This window comes from Coffea arabica, chromosome 6c (assembly GCF_036785885.1).
Source record: "Coffea arabica cultivar ET-39 chromosome 6c, Coffea Arabica ET-39 HiFi, whole genome shotgun sequence".
NCBI classification, from domain to species: domain Eukaryota; kingdom Viridiplantae; phylum Streptophyta; class Magnoliopsida; order Gentianales; family Rubiaceae; genus Coffea; species Coffea arabica.
Genome location: NC_092320.1, coordinates 26,264,082 through 26,281,269, shown reverse-complemented (window position 1 = coordinate 26,281,269; position 17,188 = coordinate 26,264,082). Strand labels below are relative to the sequence as shown.

The 17,188-nt window shown below is 36.6% G+C and overlaps 1 protein-coding gene across 1 annotated transcript; it reads right to left on the bottom strand.

The window, feature by feature from the left end:
• Positions 1-9,708: 9,708 nt before the first annotated feature.
• LOC113693561 (uncharacterized) lies at positions 9,709-16,970 on the bottom strand. The gene is made up of 5 exons (XM_027212092.1): positions 16,758-16,970; positions 11,402-11,625; positions 10,757-10,909; positions 10,434-10,660; positions 9,709-10,391 (listed from the first exon to the last, which is right to left on the bottom strand). The coding sequence occupies exons 1-5, from the start codon at positions 16,968-16,970 to the stop codon at positions 9,709-9,711; spliced, it is 1,500 nt and encodes a 499-aa protein (XP_027067893.1).
• Positions 16,971-17,188: the final 218 nt, after the last annotated feature.

Sequence of the window (17,188 nt, the reverse complement as noted above, 5' to 3'; positions counted from 1 at the left end):
CAATGATTTTAAGGATAGTAAATCCAATTTTTACTCGAGTCTTATAACTCGTTCGAGTTTCGATATATATTAAAAAAAAAGAGGGGAAACCCGATCTCGATTTTCAAAGAAACTTAAACTCGATTTTCGAGGTACTCTCTAGACCGTGTTAGTGTGCAACTCTCCTCATTGTTTGTGGATTGTTAATAATAGTCTATTGTTAATTGCTCAGCCACCCAAGAGGAATTTCAAGAGGATCCCATGGTGGACGCTTGAATTTCGAGTGCCTTTTTCTTCTCGTTTTACTTGGTGAGTGTCAAGTGCATGTTTACTTGAACTCCTGTGAACTTGATACATACTTGTCTTGCTTAATCTACCTGATTTTGATAAAAATGGAGTCGAGTGTGTATTTTATCGCACTCGTACTCATTTGAAATAATTGATTCATGCTTGGCCTGACTTGCTAGACTTACATATCCTGGATTACATGCTTGGACCTGTCAAATACTTGTATACATAACTTGGTATGCTATGAGTGCATACGTCGTTGGAGTGAATCTCCTCGACATCTACATGTACATGGGGGACGCCCAAACTCATAGACCGACCTTGGAACTCGAGCCGGCATGGACTTGGTCGGGAACCTCGGTGAGCCATGAGATTCACATGATAAGGTTGATCTATTGAGAGATCTTGCTTGGCATACTCGTGGAGTATCGCCTTATAAATGTCGTGCGGGCCCGGAGCGGTATACAGTGGACGGATGGGAAGTTAGTGTAGTTCTACGGATTGGAAATACCGACCCGGTTGACGGAGTGTCATCGCGGGGAGGTATACGAATGTCATCGACACAGCAAGTGGAACTTAGCTCCTGAGAGCTACTATATCCTTGAATTGTTTCTGTTTACTTTCACTGGCTTTATTAATTACTTGTAATTATCTCTTAAACTGTTATTTGGGACTGTTATCTGGACTACATGCTTGCATGTGTGTTCTTGGCCTCACAAGCGTTTTGCTCACCCTGTAGATTTATTTTCCTTAACAGGATTGAACTCGGAGATGTATTGGAGAAACCCTCCTGATGTGCTTTTGTTTAGGATTTCTATTATATTTTGGCTATGCCCTTGGTTTTGGGTTGTACTTTTGGAATTGAAATGTAACATTTGGGGCGTGATGTATATTTGGGATTTATGATGTATTTTTAACACCCGACGTGCGGGTTGGATAATGGATGACTATTGTTAAGCTTGAACGCTTCCACATTTACTATATTTAAGTTATTTACTTGTGTTGTGTAGACTGGTAATAAGCTTGAACAGAATTGCTTGAGTTCTGGCGAGAGCTGGGCAGGCGTCCTGCGGATATCCTTTGGTTCGTCTTAGGGAGAAGTAGGGGCGTCACAGCATTTGTGTGAAAGATGTCAGTTTCACTAGGTATTTCACATGCTGATGAAAATAATATCCATTGTTAGACAAATCCATGGATATCGAATGAGTCGATTGTAATGTTTTTATGACCTTGTTCAGGTCTGCGGCTTAATTCATTCAAACAGATGTCAGTACGTTGCTGTATTGGATAGTTATATAAAAGCTGTAGATGAATCCATTCATGCCTTTTCTTTTATCCATGATATGTTGCGGCGACTGAGTGAGACTGGTTCAGAAGCCTTCCAAGCAGCAGTCTTTTCAAGGATTGGTAATCTGGTCAAATTAGACAGGTAATTTTGCGCAAACTCTTATGGTAATTTCTCAGTTACACTCTCACCTAGAGAGCCATTTTCTTTATTTGAAGACACTTGTTGAAGTTCACACAACTAGAAATCTCAAATTTTCTTGCTTAAGAAAAGATGGTAGTTTACATTTTCTGAGTGGAAGGATGGGAAAGCATCAGTCAGATAGAATGAAGACATTCCGTGAAGAATTGAATGATTTCCCAAAATTGCTCCACAGTAAGCCAAAACAGCTGACAGATGAAGTGACAGAACAGTATCTTGAGGTGAGTATATCTTGAACTGTGGATGAAGTTCTTAAAAGGAGGGATGTATTATTAATCATGTCATATTCACTATTTCCTTAACATCAAGTATCACGTGCGTGGCAAGCTGCTGTCGCATATGCTCAATGGACTTCTATGTTTATTGTTGTGCAGTTGAACAAGCAAGCTCTGGTTTATCATGTTAACAACTTATAATTTATTTTTCTCCCTTTAAAAGTTTATGGCTTAGTTAATCTTATGTATCGATGGTTTAGTTAGAGTTGTTACCATGTCATTTTGTCAAGCTATAGAGTAGAGAACTGTTTATGCCTCTGTTAGGAATATGGAATTGTAGATGTAGCTTCCTTCTTGCTGGAAAGGGTTAATGATGTTGGAAGTGCTCTTATGCTCATTCTTTCTGGCCTGAATAAAAAATTTATTGTGCTTGAAGCTTCTATTGGTCTATCTGATTCTCATCCTAAGCATTTCAATTCAATTTTAAAGGAGGAGGAGGAGGTTTGTCCTCTCCCTAACTTCTTTGCTTCTTGGTGACAGGAGCATATTTATGTTCTTATATAATGCTTCAACATTATAGGTCAATGACATACTTGATATTCTGCACTCTTGTATTGGACTATGCCAACGAAATAGTCCGCGTTTGGATCCTCATGAGTCTGAGTACCCGTGGTTTCAGTTGCTTGACTCGTAAGACTTCTATTTATATTTTTACACGTCTTTTGTCACTTCTAATTAGTTATTATCAGTTTAGTTTTTCAGTTATTATTCTAAAAACTAGAACAGTTAAAAAGGCTGAGTTAGGCAGTTGATATGGTTTTTAGTTAGGTTGTGGGCTAAAATGAAACCAGACCATGACTCCGTTTGTTGAATGGTTTGGGGTAATATTAGTACAGGTCATAAGTAACACAATCAACCCCTTAACTCTCTCTCTCTCTCTCTCTCTCTCTCTCTCTCTCTCACACACACACATAGACACTTTCTCTGACTCGATTTTTAGTATTTAATGTGGGGTGTGTGCACGTGTGTTTATTTTTTTGGTTTTATATGTTTCCTCATGGCTGCTAGTTGAACTGACATATCTGAGAATATTGTAGACACCAAAATTTTAGCCTTTCTTTTTATTTATTCTGTGTGATTTTTGTTTATTTATTTATTTATTTTACTATTATTTCTTTGTTTAATTTATCTCATTCTCATTTTTTGTTAATAAAATTGTTTTTGTTAATTAATCCACTGAAAAACAAAGAAGATCATCAATCAAACAAAAAAAAATTATTTTTGTTTTTTTAGTATTTGTCTATTTTATTCAATTTTACTTAATTTGTTATTTTTCATTATTTTGTTTTTTAATTAACTGGTTCATTTGGAAATGAAAAGGAAAAGGAAAAAAACAACAAAAATCAAATCAGGCTTATTTCAAGTGGAAAAAAAGAAGAAAAAGAGAAAGAGCGCAATTCCATTTCTTTTCCCATTGTTTTTGTCCATCATTTTTTCTTTACCATCGGATGATTTTAACTCCATTCCTATTTGGCTCTCATCAACACCCTTCATGCGAGGGTTTAGAGAGTTGGGTTCTGATATAAAAGGAAAGGCAGCCAAGGTTTTGAAAGAGGAGGGGAGAGGACGGCTGATAAAAGAAAGGGACCAGAGAGCTAGAGGGGTTGGCGGCTGGGTAGAGAGAGAGAGCGAGGGTTTACGGACGGCGGAAGAAATGGGTCGAGAAAGCAATGGAGAGAGCGGAGAGGGAGGGAACCTGAGAATTTTTTTGAGAAAAGGCAGGAACGAAGAGAAAAGGCAGAAAAAAAAGCCGAGAGTGACAGGGAGAGCAGAAAACGGAAAAATCGCGAGAAAGAAAGCTGAGAGTGACAAACTAGAGGAGCAAGGAAAGAAAAACGTAGGGAGAGAAGCTTGAGAAGAGAGGGGTTTCAGTTTCGGCTGGGGAAGAAAGCTTCGGGTAAGAAAAGAAAAAAGGAGGAAGAGTTGCGGGCAAGGAAAAGGGCGAGCAAAAAGAGAAAGGAAGGGAAGAACCTGGGGAATCTGAAGAGCAAGAAAAGGTAGAGAGATTGTAGAGGGATTGAGAGAAAGGAAAGCTGGAATAAAAGGAGGAAAAGTGAGAGCTGCGCGAGGGTTTCGGGGAAGAGAAAATTGCAGGATTTTCTCACAACAAGGGCTGATTATCAGCCCTCTTTGAGCTTGCATATCTCTTCGGTCTTTGATTATTTCAAGAAAATTTCAAGTTCTGCACCAGCTAGGAAGTAAGGGGAGAGGATCTTGTTCGGAAATCATTCGCAGAAAACATTGATAAAGTCTTTGAATTCGCCTCGAAAAACCGCTGCCTGGATTCATTTGTACGAGTTCGATGCCGCAACGGGGTAATTGCAGCAGCTCGTTCACGGCGTTTCCTGTCCGGATTTTGATCCAAAAAGGCTTGGGCAGGTACTCTCTTAGATTGGTGTCTTAGTCCCTTTCCTTTTCGTTCTTTGTTGAATCGTAGTTTTGAATTTCTTGTTTGCTGTTGCTGTCTACGCTTTCTGTTTCCATTCATTTCTGGTTCCTCCATGCTAGCTTAATTTACTGATCCTCTTGTTCGAAACCTGGGGTTGCATGGTCTTGTTTTGATTAGGATCATTTGTAGATCTGGATTTAGGGTTATGTGATGTTTGATTGGGTTTGTGATATGGTTAGTTTTCTTGTTAAACCATGCGATACCTGCTGATGATGAACTCAGAAATGCAATATGGTTTTTAATGGACTGCATGATCTTGTTAGAAGTTGTAAGGGATGTGTCCCGTGAGTTTTTTTTCCTTTGGTGATTTTGTTACTTGAGTTCAAATTGTGTTTGGATTTGCACATAAAAATCTGCTTCAGCAAAGTTTGAAGCTCTCGGTTGTTGCAGTAGCCTGAGCAGATTTGTTCCTTTGCTTGTTCAAATTTTAGCTTGTTCGAAGCTTGTGATTTCTTTCATACTTGGCTGATATTTACACATCAGCTTTCCTGATTGCAAGATGTTGTCTCGAAACTCCCGGTGCAAATATCTGGCACTTTGGTTTGCTTCATAGTCCGAAAGTCGAAATGTTTCCTCGAATGTTTTTGATTCGACATCTCAAGTGAATGTCGATGCTTTCTTTGCTGCTTTTTTTGTTTCCTCACTGTTAAAATTGATGTTTGGAAAATGTGTGTGCGTTTGGTGGATAAATGGTGAGTCTAATGCAATGTTTCGACATTTAATATACACAAGCTTGTAGCTGCAAAAATTTTGCAGCGAAAACAAAAGAAGTTATATTTTCTGTTCTGTTATGTTTTCCGTGGCTGCTCATCGAGTCTTTACACTTAAGTTGCATGCTTAATCTGGTGTGGAGGGCAAGGAATGGAATGATTTGGTGTTGGGTTTGTGTGTTTGGGTCTAAAAAGAATGCTTAAGCTGTGATCGAATGCTTGCTGAAAGGAAACGAATCATGATTGCTAAACCATTTCTGCACAAATTTCTCCAGCATTTGCGTGATTTCCTCTCTGTGTTTTGGCTGGTGTTGGATATTGAAGTCATGAGACTTGTTGTTTAGTCAAAGTTTCGTTGTCTGGTTGAAAGAATTTGGATCGAAATTGTGGTCTTTGGGTTTGAAATGCCGAAAATAAAAATGCAGCAAGTGTTGCAGAAATCATCTTCGTAAGCAATTTGCATGGAGTTTTGCATGAAAAATGGCTTCTAGAAATTGCACTTTACTCCCTTCAGTTTCCATCAATGCTAGAAAGGCCCAATTATGTGTTGATGTCTTGCAATTAGGTCCTAGAATAATTGCAATCTGAACCATTACTTGACCTTTTTATTATTTTTGGACCTTTGAAGTTCCCTAAACTTCTGATTGGACCCGAATGATTGGTTAATATTTGCAATTTGGTCCTTGGCAGTTTTTCTATTTTAGAAATTTGATCAGTAATTTACTTTCTTGGAAAATTATGCATTATGTGATTTCATTTAAGTTGCAATTGGGAGGGATTTGGTGATTTTGTTTATACTTTACTATTTAATTGGTGCCTTGACCCTTTTATTGTTTTAAAGCTATTCTTCCTTCATTTGATTACCATTGCAAGGGAGGTACACTCTATCCTTTATTTTTGACTTTATTTGACCCTACGTGCGTATATGTGTCTTATGTGTGCAATTGCATGACTTTAAGTGTTTATTTCATTTTCACCTTATTTATTTCTTTGGTTGCTTGGTTTTTGCTTTAATTTTAGTTCAATTTTATCATTTGGGAGGCACTCGAATGCCAAAATTGTAATAGTTAGGGATTTAATTGTTTTATTCCTTCTTATTTCCCCTTTTAGATTGTAATAGGCTTCCCCCCTCCTAATGTAATAGTTAGGGTTTCTTTTGATTTTTCTTTGTGTGTTTTGCATGTCTATGTGCTATGTGTTACCGCTTTCTTAGGTTTTGGCATCTAGATATGCATGCTTATGTGTTATGTGAATTACGTGCTCACATGTCTACTTGCTTTAATTATGCACATTACTTATATATGTGTGTATGATGGATGCAAATGCACGTAACCGTGGCTAATCCAATGCTAGTCATGGTTGTCCCCTCGAGCTCTTGCAAGTCCAATGCTTGTGAGAGAGCGTAGATGTGGGCTAGTCCAACGCTAGCCCTTAGGAGCCCTTCGCACGATAGATCATGATTGTGTGATCACTTCATCTCATGCATATCTTTACTTTCTAGGGCCTTTTTCACCATGTCACATGACACTTTCCTTATATATGTATACCCCTTCCCCTATATTTTCCCTTATATGTATATTACTTGCCCCTTTTGTATGAAACATGACATTAGACTTGCATTTCATATAAGCATTAGAATTAGGTTAAACCATTTGCTTGATTAGATTAGGGAATAAGCCCCTTGGATATGGGATATGGACGAGTTTGGCTTTTCTAGCCTTAGTACGCTCATATTCCCTCTATTAAAAGGGAGAATTGAGTCACGAACATTAGTCCCCCGTACCCAACATGATGCATTCCTTTAAGACATGTATATTTCTATAATTATTTTGTTCCTTTTTCTTTTCTTAGAGTCTCATATTTTTGCATTATTTGTGACCTCTCCAGAGAGTCATTATTGGGCGTCACAATTAATGTGATTGGAACCATTCAAGTTTTGAAGAGAAATTTTGCCCCCCAATGCCCCCTAGGTCTAGGATTTGCATTCATATAGTACATCCAAATGTGATAATTCTTTGGTTAAAACAAGAAAATCTTTGACTAAATCATGCAACTAGCCTTGGCTAGGTCAAAGGGGTACCTTGGATTTTTATCCTTGCCTTCCTCTTCGTCAAATGTAACTCCCGAACCTTTTTCGTTGGTTTACGTAGACTAGGAGTCGTTTAAAAGGGGTTTCTTTCTACTTTTTCCTTTAAAAAATTCATTTTAGGTGACTTGGTACACCTTAACTCTATACCAAGTGGCGACTCCAATTTTTATTTCAAAAAACCCTTTTTAAACTATATTTTGGATCAAATCGTCACATTTTCATGTCCCATTTAGACCCATATTTTTCTTCATTTTCCCTTGTAAATCAAAATTCATTTTCCAAAACAAACATTCACCTTTTAAAACCATTTCTTTTATTTTTATAAAAAAATGGGGCGCGACAAATATACCTGCAATTGTTACGTATCCATTACTAAGATAAGTTGGCATGGCATTATTGTATTTCATTATTTTATACTTTCAATGTAGGTTTTGTTTGCCTCTAATGGATTCATGTAGCAGCAAAACAAGATCTATACATCAAGAAGACATAGAAGTTCTGGAAGTTCAGCAAGATCATGAAGATGACTGCATAATAAAATTGACTTGGAGTTCGACATAAGATTATGAAGTTCGACAACACATTTTTTTGGGGACTTGGATTTGTTTTGTAAAACTGTCTTGACTTCTATGTGAAATTTAGGCCAAATACTACTTATCAAACTATTTGTATGGTGTTATTGAAACTATTTGTATGGTGTTATTGAACTTGATTATGATATTCGAATGCTTAAAATGGTATTTTAGCATTTCATAATGTAATGGATGCCTTCATTTGTTAATGGTAAAGCATTGTTTTTTTTTTCATTTTTAAGATATAATTTAGAAGGAAAATCATCAAATTTCATGGTGGCAAAGTGTTGTCACTGAATTAGATTTCTCCATTGACAATCACCTATTGTTATGGAATTGAAAACTGTTTAGTGAGAACAGAAGTTGTCAGTAATTAGTTTATACCAGTTGACACTATGGATTAGTTTTAGTAACGATACTGCTTTTGTACATCATTGACAAGATATTATGTCATCACTAAAATTACAACAATTACTAATGACACGAGTTGTCGCAAAATAGTACCATTCACTGGCGACTTTTAAGGTTGTCACTGTATACTTTTACCGACGGGCCTTTAGTGACGACTAGAAAGTTGTCAATAAAACTTATCAATGGCAACTTTTTTTGTTTGTGTGACGAAAATGGCTTGTCACTAAAAATCAATTTTCTTGTAGTGCATGGATTCAAGGGTAACTGGTCTTAGAAGTATCTTTATTTTTTCTGCAGTTCTTGCCCTTGACATTGCAACATACAACTGGCCATGTGAAAAGACTAGCTCTTTTAAATATATTCCAACAAAATCAAGTGTCTGACCCTGTGATTTGTTAATAGTCATTACAAAATAGAGTGAAACAAGAAATTGAGTTCACTTGAGTGGTATTAGATATGATTCATCATTTCAGCTAGGAAGTGGAATGCGAGAAATGAAGCTTGTTTTCCACTGTGATTTCCTAAAGCAATTTGTGCATGAAAGAGATTGCGAGCAAAATTCAAACAAATTAAATGTATTCCATTACACAAACCTTCAGTAGGATTCAAATTTCTCAAAAGAATTATAGGACAATAAGGTTTCAAGATTAACTCATGGGGCGGCAATCCTGATGGCTGGATAGTGTTGAGAAAATCTCTGTGATCAGCTTGTCTTGAGGGGTCAATTGTTTGATCGAAACTCATGTATCTTGTTTCTTGACCAGGAAACCTCTCAATCCAAAGGCTTTTATATCATGGACAAAGTCATTTGTTGTAGTAAGAATGGCCCTATTGATAACACTTGAAGTGTTGTGAATGAAATCATTGAGCGATAGATAGATGACACTTATTAATTCATCAATAGAAACATCATCATCCACAAAAGGTATTAGGATTGGCAATGGCAATTGAATTTTGCTATCTCCAAATGTTGGTTGCATGCCATTCCCAATTCTAAGCAGAAGATCAGAAAATTGAGGGTCCAATCGAGCTCACATATTTTTAGTTAGTTGTATTTTTTGTAGATGAGGCCTGTTGTAAGAATTGATGAGTGATGCAAATATATAATCTTTTTTCTAACCTCTTCGAACAACAAGGAGAGTTTGTCAAAAATTACCACCAAATATAATATCAGAATGCGGAATATCATGAAGCATTGTACCGAATGATTCAATTGCATATTTCTTAACTATTGCTGCTTCATCCCATATAATTAACTTTGCAAGCTTTAGAAGCTTATTGAAGTTGCTTTGTTTTGAGATGTTACAGGTTTGTCTGTTCTCTTGGTGAAGTGGAATCTTGAAACGAGAGTGTGTCATACATCCTCTAGGTAATAGTGATGCTGTAGCACCAAAGGTTGTTGTTGCTAGTACAATATGATCTCTTGATCTGACAATTGCAAGCAATGCTTTATAAAAAATGATTTCCAGTTCCACTAGGACCATCAATGAAGAAGGCAACAGGAACATTTGCATTGACCTTTTCCATTATTTTGTCAAATGCAAATTTGTGTACTCTATTCAACATTGAAATCGAAACCAAATCTTTGTCAGAAATAGGTATTTGGTACTCAGCTTCAATTTCTTTGGCAGAGTTATCTGAGCACAACAGATGATAAGGAATGTCTGTGAGCTTGTAGTCACTTATATCTTTTTCCATGATTTGGATATGTTGGTCAATGAGTCTGAGAACTTGAATTTGCACTTGTTGCTGTGATAATGCCAAATTCTTTTTGATGTCTTCTGATAGATAATTCTCAAATTTCAACCAAATGGTTCTTGGATTTGTTGGTGGATAGTGTACCAGTAAGACAGCAAAAAGTTGTCTCAGGGAAATTGGCATGTTGTACACAAGTACATTAGATAAACATTCATCAAAACCATTGTCTGCTTGGAGTAATCCACGAAGTTTTGCTGCTTCTTTGTATGAGGATTCTAGGTGAGCATCAGCAGATTTTAAGTCATCAAAAGAGGTTGGTTTTCTTACATGCATAAGTAACATTCTTAGGTAGTATCTTTCTCCTTCAATGGGGTGTGCTGTGTTAACATGGCTAATGACCTCTCCACGTTTTCTTTCAATCCATATTCTGGCACCTTCATCCCAAGTAAAGTATCAGGGAAATTCTTTGTACAGACAATTGAGATCCTGTGCTCTTTTATTTGTTCGATTCATAGAGAAAAATTCTATTAACATTGTCCTTGAATTTCTCTCATTGGCAAGAACATCCTGTAATGCCTGATTTTCAGTAAATGATATAGACTGATAATTTTCCAAATGTAAGTGCATTGTCATTACTGATGGATGAATGTTAGTTAAATCAAATGCAAATATCCTCCACATAGCTTCAAGAGCACATATCCATCTAGCAAATTGAAAATTATGAATCTCATCAATGATATTTTCTGCTTGTTAAGCAGTGATCTGATACATAATCTTGTTGTGCCCTTTGTAGATGTACTTGTAAATATATTTCATTACTTCAATAGCAGAGCATATCTTGACATTGATGCGGCAGTCAAAGTTTGCAAGCAGATATGCATTATATGGGATAACCAACAGATTATTAAGTTCATGATTTCTGATAACAACATTTCTTCCATCATTGTGCCTTCTGTAAATAGGATAGGAGTTTTTTACATGTTTAGTGTATGCAAAAAAATCTTTTGGATAGTTATTTTTACACTTGCTATTCTGACGCATATACGGGCTATTTGGATTTAGTGCATCGCATGGTCTATCAAGCATATGTTTTATTAGCAATGAATATAAATAGGATGACTCTTTTGGATCTGGTAGCTCTGCACAGACAATTCTATCATATGTTTCAAATGAAAACATCTTTGATCTTTGTTTGAGGATAATTAGGAAATGAGCATGTGGCAATCCTCATTTTTTAAACTCGATCACATACGTATAAGCTGCAACTTCACCAAAGAGATTTCTCTTGAATAAATCATCTTTTAATTATTCAATTTTTGCTCGAAATACTCGAGAAACTAAATCTGGTCTATTTTGGATTTCATCTTCATCTGCTAAATATTTTTTTATCTCTGGCTAGGACGGATTGCGTGTCATTATAAGAAAGATGTCAGATTTTCCATACCGTTGAACAAATGACATGGCATCCATATATCTTCGACACAGTCTCTGGGACCTTTTATATACGGGAAAAATAATTCGCTTTCCAATGTTTGATCCCAAAGTCTCACTATTTGTCATACTATCCATCAATCCTTGATAAATTTCAGTTCTCAAGTGTTGCTGCCTGTTTCTGTGAAATTCCAAGCATGATGTCTCTAGCTTAACATATGTTTCTACTGAGTACTGCTGTAGCAGTCATCCTATGTGTAATAGATTTGACTCATCGCCATCTCTTATTTGAAACTTGTATGTATAATATTTACGGCAAGATACTGTTGGTCTCTTGGTCTTCTTTTTTTTTGGTCACTGTCAAAAATGGGTGAGAATATGAATTAGAAACTAAAGGCACAGAAGTAAGATATAAGTAAATGTGCATCAATGTTTTGGAATTGTAATTAGTTGTAAGAAGTAAAAATATCAAGTTGGAATTGAGTAGAAGGCAGCAAAATATAAATAAATGTGAGTGAGTGTTTTGGTACTATGATTAATTCTACAATTTTTATTAATACCTTTTTGTTCTGTAGATATAACTTCATGTATGTGTGAGCAATTCTGGACTGAGACAATGTTTTCTTTCTAGCATGTTGCACATGATTGGTTAAGAATATTCGATTTTGGTATCTGTAGTATACCTTTATGCCATCTAGTTTCACCTCTTGTAAATATAAGTGGATACCGGAGCGTATCATAACATCCATAGCACTGTTTTAGTATACGCTTGCTTCCTACCTTTATGAAGATCTAGATATTTCTAGTGCCATCACCAGTGCTATGATCATTTTCATTCCGTATTGCTGCTATTTGAGACACTGCAGGAAGGTTGTAAACTCTTTTATCCAAACCTGGATCTAAATTCAAGAAAATTTTATAATCTTCCAGATCATGAAGGTCTACCAAACTTCTTATGAAAGTGGAGTAAGGATTATCATGAAGAATGTCTTTAAGCTACTAGACAATGGATTCTCTGAACTTGCTAGAAATTGCCATCCGATCTGCTATCTCATGCTATGTATCATAAAAATATAATTGCAAGTTCGCTGCTTTTTCATCTTTAGAAGGAACTAATGGGTTGATGAAGTGATAAATCTAGCCTTGTACCCTGAATATGTATATACCTTTATTCTTTCTACTTAAATCTTTGTCATAATGAACGCCCAAGGATGTAAAGGCAAGCATATTGTCGTAACTTCAGATGCAAAATCGAAACTTTCTAGCTTCAGGAGTATTTGCCTTATAAACATGAACTAATTTATCTGGCATTTGAGTTTCTGCTAAGTGAATTTTGCCCGCTGAACAATAGAATCTTAGTGGCTCCATATAAAATCGCTGAGCACGACAAAACATACAGTCTGGAACCTCTGGCAAAACACTTGGCTGAAGTGGTATCTGTTCTAATAATGGTATGTTTCTTCTTGGGTGATGCAGACCTATATGATATGAAATACAGGTGCTTCTAACTAATAGAAAGAACAGAAAAAATGTAAAGAATCCAAGACGCGCACATACACACATTTGCATGCATAAATTTAAAATATCTAGCTACCAATTGGACGCTGCGGATTGCTGGTTGATGGATAGCCTTGAGATAGAAGAGTTGATAGTAGAGGATAACAAGATCACAGAAGAGACCACAATACAGAAGGAAGCATTCATAAGAGAATGAAACTAATGGCTGTTAGCATATACTAATCAGAGAGAACAGTATAGCAGATAAAATAATTAGTAAGCCTACCTAAATCTAGCGCTGAAGAATGGTGTAGGATATTTGTTTCAAAAGTGGTCGAAGGAAGGATATTATCAGAAAGCACACAGTCAGTTGCTGCAAGAACTGTGATAGAGCAAAAAGAAATACTGGTAATTTGTGAGTTTTCATAGGGATTTAATAGCCAATATAGAATAATGAGTTCAGGAGTCTGAAGAATACTCTGATCAATAGTATCATTTGTCGAGTTTGAATGCATGATTGATTGATCACAAAGGTCAACAACTGGCATTTGAAAGCACATACACTTGGCTTTCAATAGAGCTAAAAGTGATATATGATTATCAATAGGAACATCAACAAGCATATGATCTACTGGAGAAATAGGCATAGCATGTGTATTTAGTAGCCTCTTGTATTTGTTTCTGTCGCGCCCCATTTTTTTGATAAATAAATAAATGGTTTAAAAAATGTATTTTTTGTGATTGGAAAATGAATTGTGATTTAAAAGAAAAATGGGTCTAAATGGGGGTTTGAGAATGCGACGATTCGACCCAAAATTATAGTTTAAAAAGGGTTTTTTTGAAACAAAATACGGAGTCGCCACTTGGTAATGAGTTAAGGTGTACCAAGTCACCTAAAAAAATGTATTTTTAAAGAAAAATAGGAAAAAGTAGTGGGAAAACCCTTTTTAAACGACTCCTAGTCTACGTAAACCAAAGAAAAAGGTTCGGGAGTCATATTTGACAAAGGGGAAGGCAAGGATAAAATCCAAGGCACCCCTTTGACCTAGCCAAGGCTAGTTGCATGATTTAATCAAAGATTTTCTTGTTTTAACCAAAGAATTTATTACATTTGGATGCACTACATGAATGCAAACCCTAGACCTAGGGGTATTGGGGAAAATTTCTCTTCAAATGTTGAGTGATGCCAATCACATTAATTGTGAAACCCAATAACGATCCTTTGAAGAAGTCACGAATAATGCGAGTGGGATGCAAATGAATGGAATGCATGTATGCAATGTGAGGACATGAGTTTGAAAAAGTAATAAAAAACAATAAATATGTAAATGAAAATGTGCACATGAGTGGGTAAGGTACGGTATGTGAAATGATAATATGAAGTGCATGTGTGCAAGTGATGATAAAAGTGTTCGTGTGCAAGTGAAGAAACATAAAGGTGCACGTGTGCAAAATGGGATGAAAAATGAAAGTGTGATGAGTGTATAAAATGGTAGAGTGGATTTAAAAATGCATGAGCCTAGGGAATTCATGCATATTGGGTACGGGGAGACCTAAATCGTGACTCAATTTGCCCTTTTATAGAGGGAATACAAGCGTGCTAAGGCTTAGAAAAAGCCACACTCGTCTATATCCCATATTTAAGGGGACTCTCAAGCAAATGAACCCTATAACTAGCATGAAATGCAAAAATCCTAAAATGGAGGGAAAAGGGGGTTCGAGGGGCATGCAAAATGATAAAACTAAAAAGAATGCATGACATGTAATGAACATGCAAACATGTACTAACGAGGGGAAATCCCTAAGGGTCTAGCGTTGGACTAGCCCATTCTATGAATTCCGACTAACGTTGGACTAGTGGAAACGTACATTCATCCATCACATTCATTCAGGCTATGGAAAGCGAGTAGACATGCCAAACACTTATAAACACATAGCACATAACATTTAGCATGCTCGACTAGATGCAAGGCCCTAACAAAGCAAATTAACACGTAGTAACTAAGCATGCAAGACACATAAGACAATCAAAGCCCTAACTATTACATTTGCTAGCTAGGCACATGACTTCGATAGGTCTTCATTGAATGCTCCTCCAAGCCCTATCTATTACATTAGGGAGACCCTACTACAATCTAAAAGGGGGAAAAGGAATAAAATAATTAGATCCCTAACTATTACAAGCCAAGAGGTGTACACATATCCCATAAAGAATAACTTAAATAAAAAGCAGAAGTAAATGACATAAATAAAAGAAATTAAAGAAAGACTAGGAAAGCAAAGTAGACATGTATATTCACATAACACGTAGGAGCACGTAGGAAAAATAACTCAAGAATATAGAAGTTACCTCCCTTGCAATGGAAATCGAGTAAATGAGGTATTAGCTTCAAAACAATAAAAAGGGTCAAGGCACCAATTTATTTGACAAATAATCACAAAGGATAAAAATAAACATGAATTTGAATCAATTAAATCATGTCAACAACCCACATTTAAGAAGTCAAGAGAAGAAAGGACTTGATTGCAAAGATTGGCAAAGTTTTGGGGCCAAAATTAAAGAAAAATAAAGTTCAAGGACTTATTTGCAATTAAAGTAAGGACCGAATTGAAAGTAGTTGAAAATATCCAGGGCCACAGTGAAATTAAAGAAAAGTACAGGGACTGATCTGCAAATGCGTTCTCTGGTTTCTTAATGGACCAGGCCATGGGGCCATTTTATTATTTGTTTGGGCCAAAGCTTCCCAGCCCAATGGAAATTCAGAACAAAAAGGGAATGGGTCATTTTATTTGTTCGTTTGGGTCAAACTTTTCCTAGTCCAACCGAAAACCCAAGCAAAAACAGATGGGCTAGCTTAACTATTTTGACCCAAAATTAGCCAACCAAACAGATGGGTCATGAATCTCTAGCCCAAACCAAAAAACAAACAAAATAAACTAAAACAACTTTCTCAAACCCAAACACAAAATATCCTCTTGCCCTAAACATTTATTTCATTAAACCCAACAAGATAAACAAATCAACAAAATTATTAAGCCACAATTATGACCCACAAACAAGAATTAATCTAACCCAAAAGGCTACTTAAGAAAATGAGATGATGATTAAAATTCAAAAGGATGAAGTAAGTTCAACTTTTCTAATTTTTGGGTCATATCAGAATGAGGGGAGAACTTGAGGGGTTCATATGCAACAAAACAGGGATCTAATTGAAGGAAATACAACAGTTTCAGGGGGCAAATTATGAAGTTCTAAAATTCTGGGGTTAAATCATAATGGAAAAGGAAATTGAGGGACTGGAATCATGAATTTAATCAAATGGTCATCTTCTCCAAACAGATTAGCCATCCGCTGCTGTTTTCATTTTTGCTTTGCGGGCAAATGAACACCAGAAAATTCAACTCTGGCTAATCCCAAAAAAAAATGAAACTCACACAAACTTGTTATCCTACCATTTCAAATTGAGTTCATTCAATCCGGAAACATGGGAAGCAAAGAAGTAGAAGACAGCAATGCATCAAAATGTCTTAATCGTAAAGAAAAGAACCGGCCAATTCAACTAGTTTCTCCACACGAAAATGTAAACAAGGCATCTTCCAATAAGAATTTTCAGCTCAGGCATTTCGTCGAACAGATTAGGGGCATCAAGAATTTCATCAGATTTTTGCTCAATTGAAGTTATGATTGGCCCTAAAATTGTTCAAAACATAGGGAAATTCAGTCCAAACAATCACAGATAGCATGTATGTTTCACAATCATGTACAACCGGCAAACATTGCGATGAGCAAATTCAGAAAAGACATGCTTTTGAGAGCTTCCAACGTTTGTGTTTGGAAAGAAACAGAAATTGAAAGGCAGAGGACAGCTTACGATATTTTCTCTCGGTGAAATTCCGAAGGCGGCAATGATGGATTGGCGGTGTGGTAGTGGCGCTTTCCTGGCAGCGGCAATCAGCAATTCCTCCGCCCCATTTTCTGCCCGAGATTCCTCCTCAGTTGCTCCCTTTTTGCTCTGCCTGAAGCTTCCAATTTTCCTCGGCCTGAAGCTTCCAATTTCCCTTTCGGAAGTTTTTCCTTTTCCCATTCTTTTCCTTCTGCCCGTAACCGCTAGCTTCCTTCCACGGCACTCCCTTTTTGATGTTTGCTTTTTCCCAGCTCTCCCCTGCAACCTTCCTCCGACCTCTCTTTTCTTTTCCGTTCACCACCCTAAAACTTCTCCTCGTTGCCTGTTTTCTTTTCTCTGCTCTAAAGCCCGTTGCTTCCGCTTGTTCGTGTTTTTTCAGCCCCTCCGTCCGTCGCCAA

What these genes read in the sequence shown, in the direction of transcription:
- LOC113693561 (XM_027212092.1), bottom strand. Translation starts at nt 16,970, where the DNA reads ATGGGAAAAGGAAAAACTTCCGAAAGGGAAATTGGAAGCTTCAGGCCG. An exon ending in GCCATGTCATTTGTTCAACG is followed by an intron (nt 10,910 to 11,401) that starts GTATGGAAAATC and finishes TCCTATTTACAG; the next exon opens with AAGGCACAATGATGGAAGAA. An exon ending in AAGAGCACAGGATCTCAATT is followed by an intron (nt 10,392 to 10,433) that starts GTCTGTACAAAG and finishes CTTGGGATGAAG; the next exon opens with GTGCCAGAATATGGATTGAA.